The sequence below is a fragment of the Meleagris gallopavo genome, chromosome 27 (genome assembly GCF_000146605.3).
Source record: "Meleagris gallopavo isolate NT-WF06-2002-E0010 breed Aviagen turkey brand Nicholas breeding stock chromosome 27, Turkey_5.1, whole genome shotgun sequence".
In the NCBI taxonomy this organism is placed as follows: Eukaryota; Metazoa; Chordata; class Aves; order Galliformes; family Phasianidae; genus Meleagris; species Meleagris gallopavo.
In genome coordinates, this window is record NC_015037.2 from 442,454 (window position 1) to 454,020 (window position 11,567).

General features: G+C 59.5%; 3 protein-coding genes across 3 annotated transcripts in view; all 3 read left to right on the forward strand.

Annotated features, from left to right (window-relative positions):
- Positions 1–678, forward strand: part of LOC100548468 (ETS translocation variant 3-like) — a 7,591-nt gene extending 6,913 nt beyond the window's left edge. Inside the window, exon 5 of the mRNA XM_031556907.1 lies at positions 664–678. Coding sequence (XP_031412767.1) covers positions 664–678 — 15 coding nt within the window. The remainder of the gene's footprint in view (positions 1–663) is intronic.
- A 399-nt stretch (positions 679–1,077) lies between these two features.
- On the forward strand, positions 1,078–9,931 carry LOC104914406 (SLAM family member 8). Its single transcript, XM_010723870.3, has 9 exons — positions 1,078–1,120; positions 2,955–3,098; positions 5,188–5,529; positions 5,788–6,081; positions 6,188–6,307; positions 6,389–6,480; positions 6,584–6,691; positions 6,924–8,385; positions 9,796–9,931. Exons 1-8 carry the CDS (start codon positions 1,078–1,080, stop codon positions 6,966–6,968), a joined length of 1,188 nt encoding a protein of 395 aa, XP_010722172.3. The 3' UTR covers positions 6,969–8,385; positions 9,796–9,931.
- The window catches only part of KIRREL1 (kirre like nephrin family adhesion molecule 1), a 9,128-nt gene continuing 5,876 nt past the window's right edge, over positions 8,316–11,567 (forward strand). Inside the window, 4 exon segments of the mRNA XM_031556908.1 lie at positions 8,316–8,385; positions 9,796–10,116; positions 10,424–10,702; positions 10,781–11,055. Coding sequence (XP_031412768.1) covers positions 8,316–8,385; positions 9,796–10,116; positions 10,424–10,702; positions 10,781–11,055 — 945 coding nt within the window.

Here is an 11,567-nt window from a genome sequence, read left to right on the forward strand (position 1 = left end):
ACAGCGCGCCCATCCATCCTCTTCCCCCGCCCCCAATTGGGCGGGCACTGAGCGCAGCCCCTCCCTGTGGTGCTATTTATAGTGTCGGAAATCCCGCGAGAGTTAGCGGGCATCGCCTTGAGAGAGCGAAAACGAGGCGCCGTGGCGGCGCGCTTTGTGCGTCATCAGTGTGCGCCCGGCAGCGGCGGCCAGGGAAGGGGGGTGGGGATGGTGACAGTCCCGAGGCCTGGGCCTGGGTGGGGCAGCAGAGCAGGAGGGCTGCTCAGAGTCGAGGCTGGGGCTAACGAGGCGTGGGAGTTCCGACGAGACCCCGTGCTGGGGGAGGGTGAGGTGTGGGGGCGCCGAGACCCCCGCAGGCCACTGCCGTGGGGTGATGAAGTCGAGTTGGGCCGTGCTGCAAAGTGCCAGATGGTGTTACTGAGGCCTGGCCCCGGGAGGGAGCTGTGTGTGGAGGTGGATCTCTATTCCTGTTAGTGGTAAATAATAAAACACCGCTTCCCGTCCGTGCGTGGCCTCAGGCAGCACTTTATGTCGAGCCGTGGCCTATTTTGCTGGTTGTGTACGCAGCAGCTTGTTGTATTTTAACAGTGTCCCAGCTTCTTTTTGAGGAGCAAAAGTATCTTCTAACATTTGGGCCTGTGCTTGTGTGCTTCCTCTCCACAGAGGCCAGGAGTTTGAATCGTTACCCGCAGATACAGTTTTGTTGTTGTTAATTAGAGATGCAGAACTATGCTTCTCTTGGTTTTCAGATGAGGTTTTGCCTGCTTGGAGCTGACCTGAGTGGCCACAGGAGGCACAGAGCAGGATCTGTCCCCAGCAGCACGCCTGCACTCAGTGAGCACTAATGGAGCCCTCACTGCAGCCACGTGTGGAAATCAGGTCTGCGAGTCAGTGAGGCTGGCAGTTATTAAACCCTTCAGCACCTCATGCAGGGTTTTCTGGGACCGTTTTGCTGCATGCGGTGCCTCTCATAGCTGACCTGATTTGCCCTTGTGCTATGTGCTGAAGTGGGAGCATGAGGATGGCTCTGGGATCTGGTCCCTGTGATGTGGTATCACTGCAAAACCCTCCCCCCAAATGACCTGTTTTCTGCTGCCTGACTGCGTGGATATTGGCAGAGGTATGGCCATTCCTGAGGCTGCACTCCCCTCTGCTGGAAAGCCACAACCTCACAGTTGATCCTGCTCAAGAGGAGGCTTCACCTGGGAGAAAGCCCCAAGCCCAGCAGGGCAGTGGTTGTGCAGTGCTTGGAATCCTGCAGGCACAGGCTGACTTCAGTGTCCCCTAAACATGTACTAGGCTCTGTACTGGTGGCGGTGTGGAGGGACAGTGAGGACGAGGGTCCCCTGAGGACATTGTTCTGGGTGCATGGAACTGCTCTGAGTCCCTGCTTTGTGCAGGCATTGTCACCATCACTGCAGCTGCAGTGATGAGGAGGATGGGAAGTGGCTTCCCTCCAGGCTCAGCCACAGGTCTGAGCCAATGGCTCTGGCTGAGGAGCAGATCAAACTGTGATTGGTGTTGGTCGAGGATCTGTCCTTCACCCTGACCAGCTGCAAAGTGACGGCTGGAGATCACAAAAATTAACTAATTTGAAGCTCACGTGGCCCCCTTGCTAGTGCGAGTGCACTGTTCCCAGCTTTGAGAAGAGCTTCAGTGCTTTTCCTCTCCCCCCCCCTGTGGGTGAAGTGACTGATTGCGGTCACGTTGAGCCGAGTTCCCAGAGAGCTGTGTGACTTCCCTGCCTCTGACAGGCGTCCCCTGCCTGCGGCAGCCCCGGGCTCTGTGCACACAGGGACAATGCAGGAGGGTTTGGGTGCTCAGGGTGCAGCCCGGCACGTCAACAGTGCTGGACCTGAGCTCCCTGGGCTGGATGTGGCCACGTGGGGCTCAAATGCGTGGGTTGAGGTGTGAGGCTACTGAGCTCTGGCTGTATCCACACCCTGATGCTTGTAGGATTGCATCCTGGCTGTGCTGTGCAGCCTGGTGCCTTCAACCTCTTTTTTTCCTCTGCTGTCTTACTTCCCATGGGGCGAGCTGCTCTTCCCCATCATCTGAAAATTGCTGCTCAGCAGCTTTTGCATCTTGCTTAGCTGCAAGGGATGTGGGAGGAATTGAGGGATGGGACAGCCCTGGCTGAGCCTTGAACCTGGGAGGCAGCCATGAGGCCACGAGCAATCCTTCTGCCCAGCACCTTGAACATCCTCATCTGAGGGTGCCCTGGGAGCAGGCCTGGCATTAACATTCCTTCGGGGGCACATTAATTATTTTGCTGGAGGTAGAGGGCAGCCAGCAGCCTTCCCTAATGCTCAGCTTAGCCAAAAGACAGACGTGGTGTTGAGGCTGTTTCTCTTTTTGTCCTTGGCTGGTTGGAGGCTTGAAATAAATGCGGTGGCTGAGGTGCTGATGGTTGACACCCAATGTGGGGCTGTGATGGGTGGGGGAGAGGGTTCTTACTCTGCATCCTCTCCCGTGCTGATTTCCTCACCCAGAGAAGCTCAGCCCAGGTGGGTGTGGGGTGTACCCAGGAAAAAGGGTTAAAGGGAGCTCATAAACAGGAATGGGAGCAACTTTGGACATGGTCTGATAGTGATGGGATGAGAGGGAATGGCTTTGAATGAAAAGAGGCAGAATTTGGGGCTAGGGGGTTTCGGGGTCAATTTAGGCTTCCTGCTGTGGTTCTGTGAATATTGCAGAGCTGCCCTTTGGAAGGGGCCAGGGGCAGAGAAGCACTGAGTGTCACCAGCATTAATTGGGTCACGGCTTGTTAATTGGAGCACTGCTCATTGATTGGGGTATCAAGGATGCTGAGAGCCCAGGGGTCTCAACCACACTTCCCTCTCCCTCCCACCCCCCCGTGCAGTGCAGGTCCCGCACACCCGCTCGTTTCCCACGAGCTAATTAAGAGGCGCGCAGCTCTCCACGATGCTTGGCTGCCTACGGATTGCAGTGAGCGGCAGCTTTGCTCCTCCTCCCCATCTCTGCCGCTGCTGACTCTGCCCACCAGAGCTGCACAGAGCAGGAATGGAGGGGGACTTGGGCCAGGAGCGCAGCCCGGCTGCCCGCGCTGCTGCTGGCGCTGCTCGGCTTCGCGCCAGGTGAGTGCCCGGGCATCGTGCCCTCGTCCCGCGGGTTGGGCAGTGGTGTTGCTGCGCTGTGTCCCTGCTGTTCTACATCCTCGCGGGCTCTCGGCCGCATGGGTCCGAGGCAGGCGCGCAAGCGCGTGATGCTCCACGGAGAGGTTTCATAACGGGGGGCACCAAGCATCCCACTGCCCCATCCTGGGGGGTTCTGCTTGTCGCCGCCGCCGTTCGCGCCCCACGGAGCCCGTTAGCCCCAGGTTGTGGCTGCTGAGGCTCTTACGTAAAATGTTGAGAGAGGAATCCCCTTAATTCCCAGCGTGCTAATCCACACATTTAATAATTCCCATAAAACCCTCAATTCCGACAGAAAGCATCTTCTAGTCCGGGCAGATTAGCAGGGAGCTTTTATCTTCCTAATGCTTAATTGGCTTCGGAGCGTGCGGCCGTCGCACGGGGCTGGCGGTGGCGGCACAGGGTGTGTATGGTGGCACAAATATGGCCCTGCATGATGGCAGAGGGGCTGCTGGGGGGGGCTGCGGGTCCTCCAGCCCCCCTCGATCAGAGGTATCGGCTTTGGGAGCGTGGGGGTGATGAAAGAGTGAAGCTTCCTTGATGTGTGTCAAATAAACCCTGGGGCTTAAATCGCCTTCAGAGATCTTTTGCTGAGGTCTGAGATCTGAGCTGGATCAGGGTGCACTGTAAACACCCTCCTTCCTCTCCCAAACTATTTCTAGGGGCCCCTGGCCTCAAGCCAGCAGGACAGGAGGTGATGGTGGTGGCCGGACACCCTCCTGCTTTCTCCAGCCATCATTTCCCCTGTGCACTGGGGGCTGTGGTGACCCTCCCCTCTCCCCCCCTTCCTCCCCTCACTGCATCCTGGGGCTCAGCATCTGCTCAACATCTGTGCAAAGGGCTCACGTGCCAGCCCACAACTGGGCTCCAAAATGTGAGGATCCCCCAGGGAAGGATCACACAGGATGGAAGGGAGTAGAGCTCAGCCCAGCATAAGGTTGTGATCGATGAAAGGACCCAGAAGAACCCCTTGATGCGCAGGATCAGAGCAGCAAGTGCCCAGTGGTGGAGAGCTCTGCTTCCCCAGCAAGCTGCCAAGAAGCAGCTTGTAATTCAGGCTGCACGAGGGCTTTTTATAAAGCGAACACTGGGATGTCTGGTTTTAATCTGCTTTAATATAGAAGCACATCTGCTTCTGTCAGGGTGGGGGAAGAGGAGAGGACTGTGGGGACACTTTGCCCAGGTCCCAGCTTGGATGGGGCAAAGCCTGGCCTCACTGCTGGGTATCCCAGTGTGTAGAATGGGGACAGGTGGTGGGGGGCTTTGAGGAGATGCTGGTCCTCTCTTGCCGGCAGGGCTGGAGGCGGTGGAGGAGACAGCTTGTAGGTAGGCGGGAGCTGCCGGTGCCAGGAGCCGGTGCTGAGCGTGACTGCAGAGCGCTGCCTGTGCTGCCAAAAATCCACGGTGTAGGCTCAGCCCGAAGCTCTGGAGGTGGCTCCATCCCTCCTGGGTACCCACGGTCCCCTTCCACGTCCCCACGCTCGCCCACACGTGGCAGTGGGATGCAGGACTGGTGCGTGCCCAAGAGCATCCCTCTGGAACCAGATCCATCCTGGTCCGCTCCAGTCCTGCTGCCGTAACTGTTGTGATCTTTCGTAGGCATCTGGGCCGAGGCGCGTTTTAAGGCGGACAATGAGGTTTTGCAGATGCTGGCGGGGAACTCCTCGCAGAGTCTGTTGGAGCATTGTTCCGGTGAGCGCCCGGCCGCAGTGCCTAGACCGCGCCGTTCAGATGCAGCTTCGGCATCCGAACACGTAGCTCTTGTTGGACAGCAGCTCTCGACCCTGGCAACTTCCCCTCCCTGCTAGCAGCAGCTCCACACAGCCTCCGTGGTGTCCCCATCCCGCAGAGGGACATTGCGGTGGGCGGAGAGCAGATGTGTCTGCAACCGGGCAGGGCGATGCTTTCTCTTCCTCATCCTCTTCCTCCAGCTTGGACAGCAGTGCCGGGTGGGACCCATCCCCAGGGATCCTTCTGTCCATCCCCACGCTGTACCCCGCACCCTGGTGACGTTCTGCCTTGTTGTCCCCAGAGCTCCTGTTTGGCCAGGTGCGGGCGCAACCCCAGCAGGTGTCTGGTGTCCTGGGGGGCTCGGTGCTGCTCTCCCCGGTGCTGCCTCCTGGCAGCAGGGTGAAGGAGATCGAGTGGAGCTTCTCCTCTGGTGCCGGTGCCACCATCCAGGTGGCTGAATTTGGCCCAGGGGGATTCGAGCGCCCCGACCCCCAGGACCGCTTCAAGCAGCGCCTGGAGATGCCCAACGCCACAGCGCTGAGGATCGGGGCTCTGGAGCTGGGAGACAGCGGGGTCTATGGGGCACGGATCAAACTGCACCCGGCGCTGGTGGAGGACCAATCCTTCAACCTCTCTGTCTACGGTGAGCGGCTGTCAAATGGGGGTGGGCTTTGGGAACACTAAAATGGGGAAACTGTGGTGCAGAGCAATGAGGTGACTTAGGTTAGATCCCAACCTTTCACATTCCATGCTCGGCCTTCCAAGCCCCCCATATTGGGGTCCCTTCTCACATCACCCCTAAACACCTGCGGGCTGGCTGTGCTCTGCCCCTTGATGCAGGACAGTGTGATGTGTCTGAGCAGAGCCATGCCGTGCTGACCCATTCTCCTGTTGGGTGCAGAGTCGGTGCCGAAGCCCAGGACCCACAGCCAACTGCTGGCCAGCACCCTGGAGTGGTGCAACCTGACCTTGCAGTGCCAGGGCACTGGCAAAGGGGCTGTCAACGTCACCTGGAGGAGGGACAACGGCCGGCAGGAGCTGGGCACTGACCGCTCACAGCTGTCCCCGGATGGCACCACGCTGCGCCTGGCCCTGCAGCCTGGCACTGCCAATGCCACCTACACGTGCACTGTCAGCAACCCTGCTGACCAGAAGGTCGTCCCTTTCGACCTGCAGAGCATCTGCCGCAGTGGAGGTGAGGAGCCGGGCTGTTTCAGGGGTCCAAGCACCCTTGGGTGCCCTCAGGTTGGGTGAAGGTCCCATGGCCATCCCCTGGCTCAGCCCCTTTCTGCCTCCTCCAGGAGGGCAGGTGTCCTTCTCCAAGTCAGGGTACATCGTCCTCACCCTCATCCTGCTGGCTGTCAGCCTTGGTGGAGCCTTCTGGTGCTGGCGGCTCAACAGCGAGAAGTCAGCAGATCCAGGTCAGTGAAAGCACTCAGAGCTGAGCTGTGATCAGGACCGTTTCTGGCCCTCCCCCCGCCATGACACCCTGCTCCCTGCAGCTGCCACCCCCACAGCACCAGCAGAGGAGAGCCCCCCAGAACCCCAATACACCGAGATCGTGCACCGCAGCCCCCCGGAAGGTAATGACCAGGTGAGGAGCAGTGGGGCTGGGCTGTGCTCAGGGGTCCCCATTGCACTGGGGTCCCCATCACATCGGGGTTGGAAGGGCCATAAGCTCCTCGATTCTGCCTTAGGGCCTACGTCCCCCTGAAAACAACCCAGAGCCGACCTCGACAGAGAAAGCACCGGGCAGCACCGTGTATGAACAGATCCACCAGGAGCCAGAGGACACGGCCGAGGAGGTGACATAGGCCCTCAGGTGCGGGTGGCCCGTGGCCGTGTCTGCCCCCGGGGGGACCGGGGCGTTGGGGCACTCCCCACCTCTGTCACTGCATGAGATGCCCACACCAGGTCCGGGTATGGTGGAGAAAGGGGAGAGAAGGGACAAATTCTGTCTGCAGGGAGGTGCACAGACAGACAGATGGACAGACGGGGCAGCCCTTGGTCCCAGCTGAAGGATTTCTCTCCCCACAGGCACCGACAGCGCTGGAGCATCAGGATGTAACTGAAGGGCTGTAACGTGCATTGTGTGCCAAACCCGACCCCTCTCCAGCCCCTGGTTTGGCTCCAGGGATGGAGGTGCCATCTCTGGGTACAGCCAGCCGGATGCTTCCCCACCCACCTCTGGTTTGTCCAACCCTCTGTCCGAAGCCCTCGTGGCCCCTTTGGGGACATGGAGATGAGCGGCAACGATGAGGCTGAGTCCCTCCTCTGGCACAGGGCTGGGATGTGGCTCCATCACCCACACAGCTGGGGGTCCCAGCCCCATTTCTGCCAACTGAGAGAGTGGGCTGCCCTGGAGCAAGAAGAGGGGAACCAAAACCTTCAATTTTTGGGGGGGAGGGAGGAATTGGGGTCAAGTGGAGGCAAAGTTGGGTGGGCGGGGGCAGATCCAAGCACTGCAGATCCAGGATGGGACCACCTGGGGCAGCTTGGCCCCCGACCCCCACTGTTCCCAACCCCCTCTCCTGAGGTCGGGCAGACCCTGGTTGTGACATCCCCAGGGCCATGTGGGGGGACCAACGCCTGTGGGAGATGTGCCCGCTCTTCCCCCACCCCATAGCCATTCCTGTGTCGCCTATGTGCTGCCATTAAGGGGGGGGAGGGGGAAGGGGGGAAGTTTCACTTGTGTGTGTCCAGCACCTACTGTCATGGACCCCGTGCTCGGCCCGACCTCCCCACGTTGTAAAAACAGCAAATAAATCTTGGTGAGAGAGTAGCAGGGAGCTGACAGCATGCGTGGGGCCGTGTGTGGGGCTGTGTGTGTGGGACTGTGCACGCAGGCGTACATCTGCTGCGCACACCCACATGTGGACCCCTCGCAGTCACGTCATCCCGGGGCTGTGCACAGTTTGCTGCTGCCTCCCCAGAAGCCACTTCTTGCTTCCCCCTTTTGGAAACACAGAAGCAGCAGTGGTTAGCGGCTCTGCACCGTCCCAACTCCTTGTGCTTCTTCAAATCCTCCATCCCCCCTGCAGGCATGGGGCTGTCTCCCACGTTCTCATGTCTCTGCCTCTTTGCTGCTGGGATTTTATTTCAAGAAAAGTGAGGGAAAACAGCCTGGTGGGGTGGGAGCATTCTCTTGGTGCAGTCTCAGGCAATGGGGAACATGCGCTGCTTGTGCCAGGTGTCTGGCACAGCCAGACCAGCTGCTGTTATTTACCCAACTTCGACAGCATCCGGGCTCCATCCCTCATTTATTGCCCCAGGAGCCCTGGATACATTGCAGAGCTACCGTGGGGATGGGCAGGGTCTCATGTTGTCCCCAAGCTGCCACTCCCCAGGAACCTGTGGGTAGATTTGCATGTGTCCTCCCCACCGCTTGCGCAGCTGAGGCTGCTGCTGCTTCGAGTTGGGGATGGAGAGATGGGGCAACTGTGTGGCCGACGGTGTCCCTTCATCCCTAGGCTGCTGGTTCTGCTACTTGTCACCACAGGTAGGGGCTGAGCATGGATGGGGTGGGGGGGAGCTGAAGGTGGGAGGAGGGCTCAGCAGCAATGCTGCTGCTGTGGGAACCCAATGAAACCATGGGTGCGAGGCTGAATGAGATTCAGCCTTCGGGTTTGGTGAAGGATTGAAAATATTTGGGAAATAAGAGGGGTGGGAGATGGGTTTTCCTCTGTGAAAGAGTCCAAGCGCTGTTCTCAAGGGAATCTGACTGGGGATGTTTGGTTGTGATTCCTGGGCAAAGCAACACAGGCAGAACTTGGCACCAGGCACGGCATCACCCGACTCTATTTACTGACAGCATAAATCACACCTGGAGAAGTTTGCTGTCAGCAGTGGGGCTGGAACCAGGTGGGACCATTTGCACCTTGCCCTGCACCATGTTGGCTTGAAAACTGGTGGGTTTTGTGCTGGTCTCTGCTCACCCACGCGTTTCTAAGAGCCCACAGGGGTCCTCTTGCACAGCTCGAAGCTCTCGAGCAGATGCTTTGCTGTACAAAATCTACTAGTGCTGCTGGGGCTACACCAGGACAAAGCCAAGCACCCACTGTTCTCCAGTAGGTGGGTGCAGCCCCCACCAGTCAGAAGACTCTAGGGTGAGGGTTTGGGGACAGGGAAAGGGACGGGGAAAGCAAAGGAATGAGCAGACAACACCCACGAGCTTCCCACAGTGGGATTGAGCTTGGAATTACAGAGGCTGTGTTTGCATTGCACACTGGTGTGGGGCATTTGTTTGGGGCAAAATATGGGCAGGTGGCTCAGTGCCACCAAAGGTGATTCATGGGGATGTGTTCCTGCTTTATGTCAGTATCTCCCCCCAAAAATGGAGATGTGTGGGTGCCATGGGGCTGCGACCCCCCACCCTGGCCCCACCACTGTTTGCTGTCTGCGTGCTGACCTCTGCAGCTTTGCTTTCCTCTCTGCAAACTGGAGCTTGGTATAGTGGATGGGAACTGTGTGGCTGGCGCTGAGTGTGGGCAGGAAGTGAGTGGCCAATGCAAGATGAGCTCTGTGATGTGCAGACACAGCGGCTCCCAGCACGGTCACCTCTTTGCAGCTTTTTGTGTCTGAAAGCCGCCTCCTGCTCACGTCACAGGAGCTCTGTGTCTCGCCACAGGGCTGGGAACGGAGCTCTGCACCCAGCCCTGCTGCACCCTGCAGCTCAGCCTCCAGCTTTGAAGGGTCTCTGGAGGGAATTATTATGGGCTTCACCCTTAAGCCTGCTCCACCTCCAGCTCTGCAATGGGGACAGGGTGGTGTGAGGACATCGCAGCACTGCGAGCACGCGGCATCAGCACAGCAGTGCCCAGCCACAGGCAGGGGAGGTGATGGTGAAGGTTAAAGAACCCAGGAGGGTGCCTGGGACTCTCCATCCCACTGAGCACTGCTGTCCTACCAGGCACTGCAGCTGTCCAGATCAAGCCAGTGAGCGGTGTGCTGGGGCACTCGGTGCAGCTCCCTCTGCAGCTGCACCCTGGCAGCCGTGTGAAGAGGATCATCTGGAGCTTCGGAGCCAATGCCAGCAAGAAAATAGAAGTGGCGGAGTACAACCTGGAGTTGTCCGAGCATCTCAAGTACAACAGGCAGAGGCTGGAGTTGTTCAATAAGACAACGCTGCAGATCGGTGCCCTGGAGCAGGGTGACAGTGGGGTCTATGATGCACACATCACGTATCAGTCAAATGAGGTGGATGAATGTTCCTTCAACCTCACTGTCTACGGTGAGCTGAAGGGGTTTTGTGGGGGCAGGAACACCATCCCCATCCCTGGGGTTTCCAGCCCGCAGGGAGAAGTGACAAACCCTTTTGTGCTGAGAGTTATCAACGGTTTCCCTTCCCCTTTCCCGGGTGCACTCTGCTGCTGACCATCTGCTAAGGGGATTTTCCTGCTTCATGACAAATCTGCTCTCCACCTGCCCTTCCGTCTCGCTGCCCTTTGTCTGCCTGTCCCTCCCGGTTCCCTGAGGCTGCGTTCCCCAGGTACCTACAGGTAGCTCTGTCCCAGCAGCACTGCCCACACTCCCAACAGAGCCTCTGCCAGTGCCCCTGATCCAGCATGAGATCCTGTCCTACACTGCCCAGAACTGCAGCATCATCCTGCGGTGCTTGGTGCCGGCTGGAAGTGGTGCTCAGACCACCTGGCAGCACGACAACACCTCCAGTGCAACTTGGAGACAGAGTGACAACAGTGACGTGCTGCAGGTGACCATCTCTGCCAGTGCCCTGAATGCCATCTTCACCTGTGTGGCCTGGAACCCGGCACAGGAGCGGAGCAAGTCCATGGACCTGGCAGAACTGTGTGCACAAGGTAAAGTCTCTCACTGTCCCCCTCTGCCACACCAGGTGCACAGAGCCACCCGGCCACCCCAATACCTTGTCCCCATAGACGCACGCAGGTGGAGGTGGCCCATCTACCTGGCAGTGCTGGTGGGTGTCGTGGGAGCCTTGAGCATCGCGCTGTACCTGCTGAAGAGGAAGAGAAAGGCTCACAAAGGTGGGCGATGCTGTGGGGTGAAGGCTGCAGCCAGGGGGGCAGCGGGCAGGCGGGAGGGTGCCGTCCCCATCCCGCATGGCCTCGCCTGTCCCACAGCTGCCGCCTGCCCCGAGGAGCTGCTGTACTCCCAGGTGCAAAGAAGAGACGTCGAGGACAGGGACGAGCAGGTGGGGCAGTGACCCAGCACCCAGCAGGGGGTGGGGATGGCAACGTCCCCACAGAGCCCCCCCCGACCCTGGGCTGCTCCCACATCCCCTCAAGGGTCCCAGCAGAACCATCTACAGTGAGGTGGGGAGCGGTGGGGATGGCACAGCGTGGCCACAAGCCTGAGCGAGGATGGACGGACGGATGGACGGACGGACGGCCTGCCCCCATCTTGCTTTAATTCCCCGTGTTCTTTCCCCTTCCTCCCCGCACGGGAACACGGGCCTGGTGGTGCTCCCCGCGGCCCCGGGCTGTGCACGGCCCCAATAAAGGCAGAGAAGAAGAAAGAGTGTCCGTGTGCGTGGAGGGTGTGAGCGCACGGGGCACTTCGCTTTCCACCCTCTCTTGTCCCTCGTCGCCACCCGTCGCGGCGTTGGGTGGGAATGAGGCGGAGCGGCGCTGTGCGTGCGCGCGCCCGCTCCGACCGGAAGCGGAAGTGCGTGGGAGCGTGCCCGGAAGTGTGTGGGCGGTGGCG

Coding starts and splice junctions, on each gene's coding strand:
- LOC104914406 (XM_010723870.3), top strand. CDS start 1,078: ATGACCTGTTTTCTGCTGCCTGACTGCGTGGATATTGGCAGAG. Junction 5,530..5,787: donor CTTCAACCTCTCTGTCTACG/GTGAGCGGCTGT, acceptor TGTTGGGTGCAG/AGTCGGTGCCGAAGCCCAGG. Junction 6,692..6,923: donor CAGAGGACACGGCCGAGGAG/GTGACATAGGCC, acceptor CTCTCCCCACAG/GCACCGACAGCGCTGGAGCA.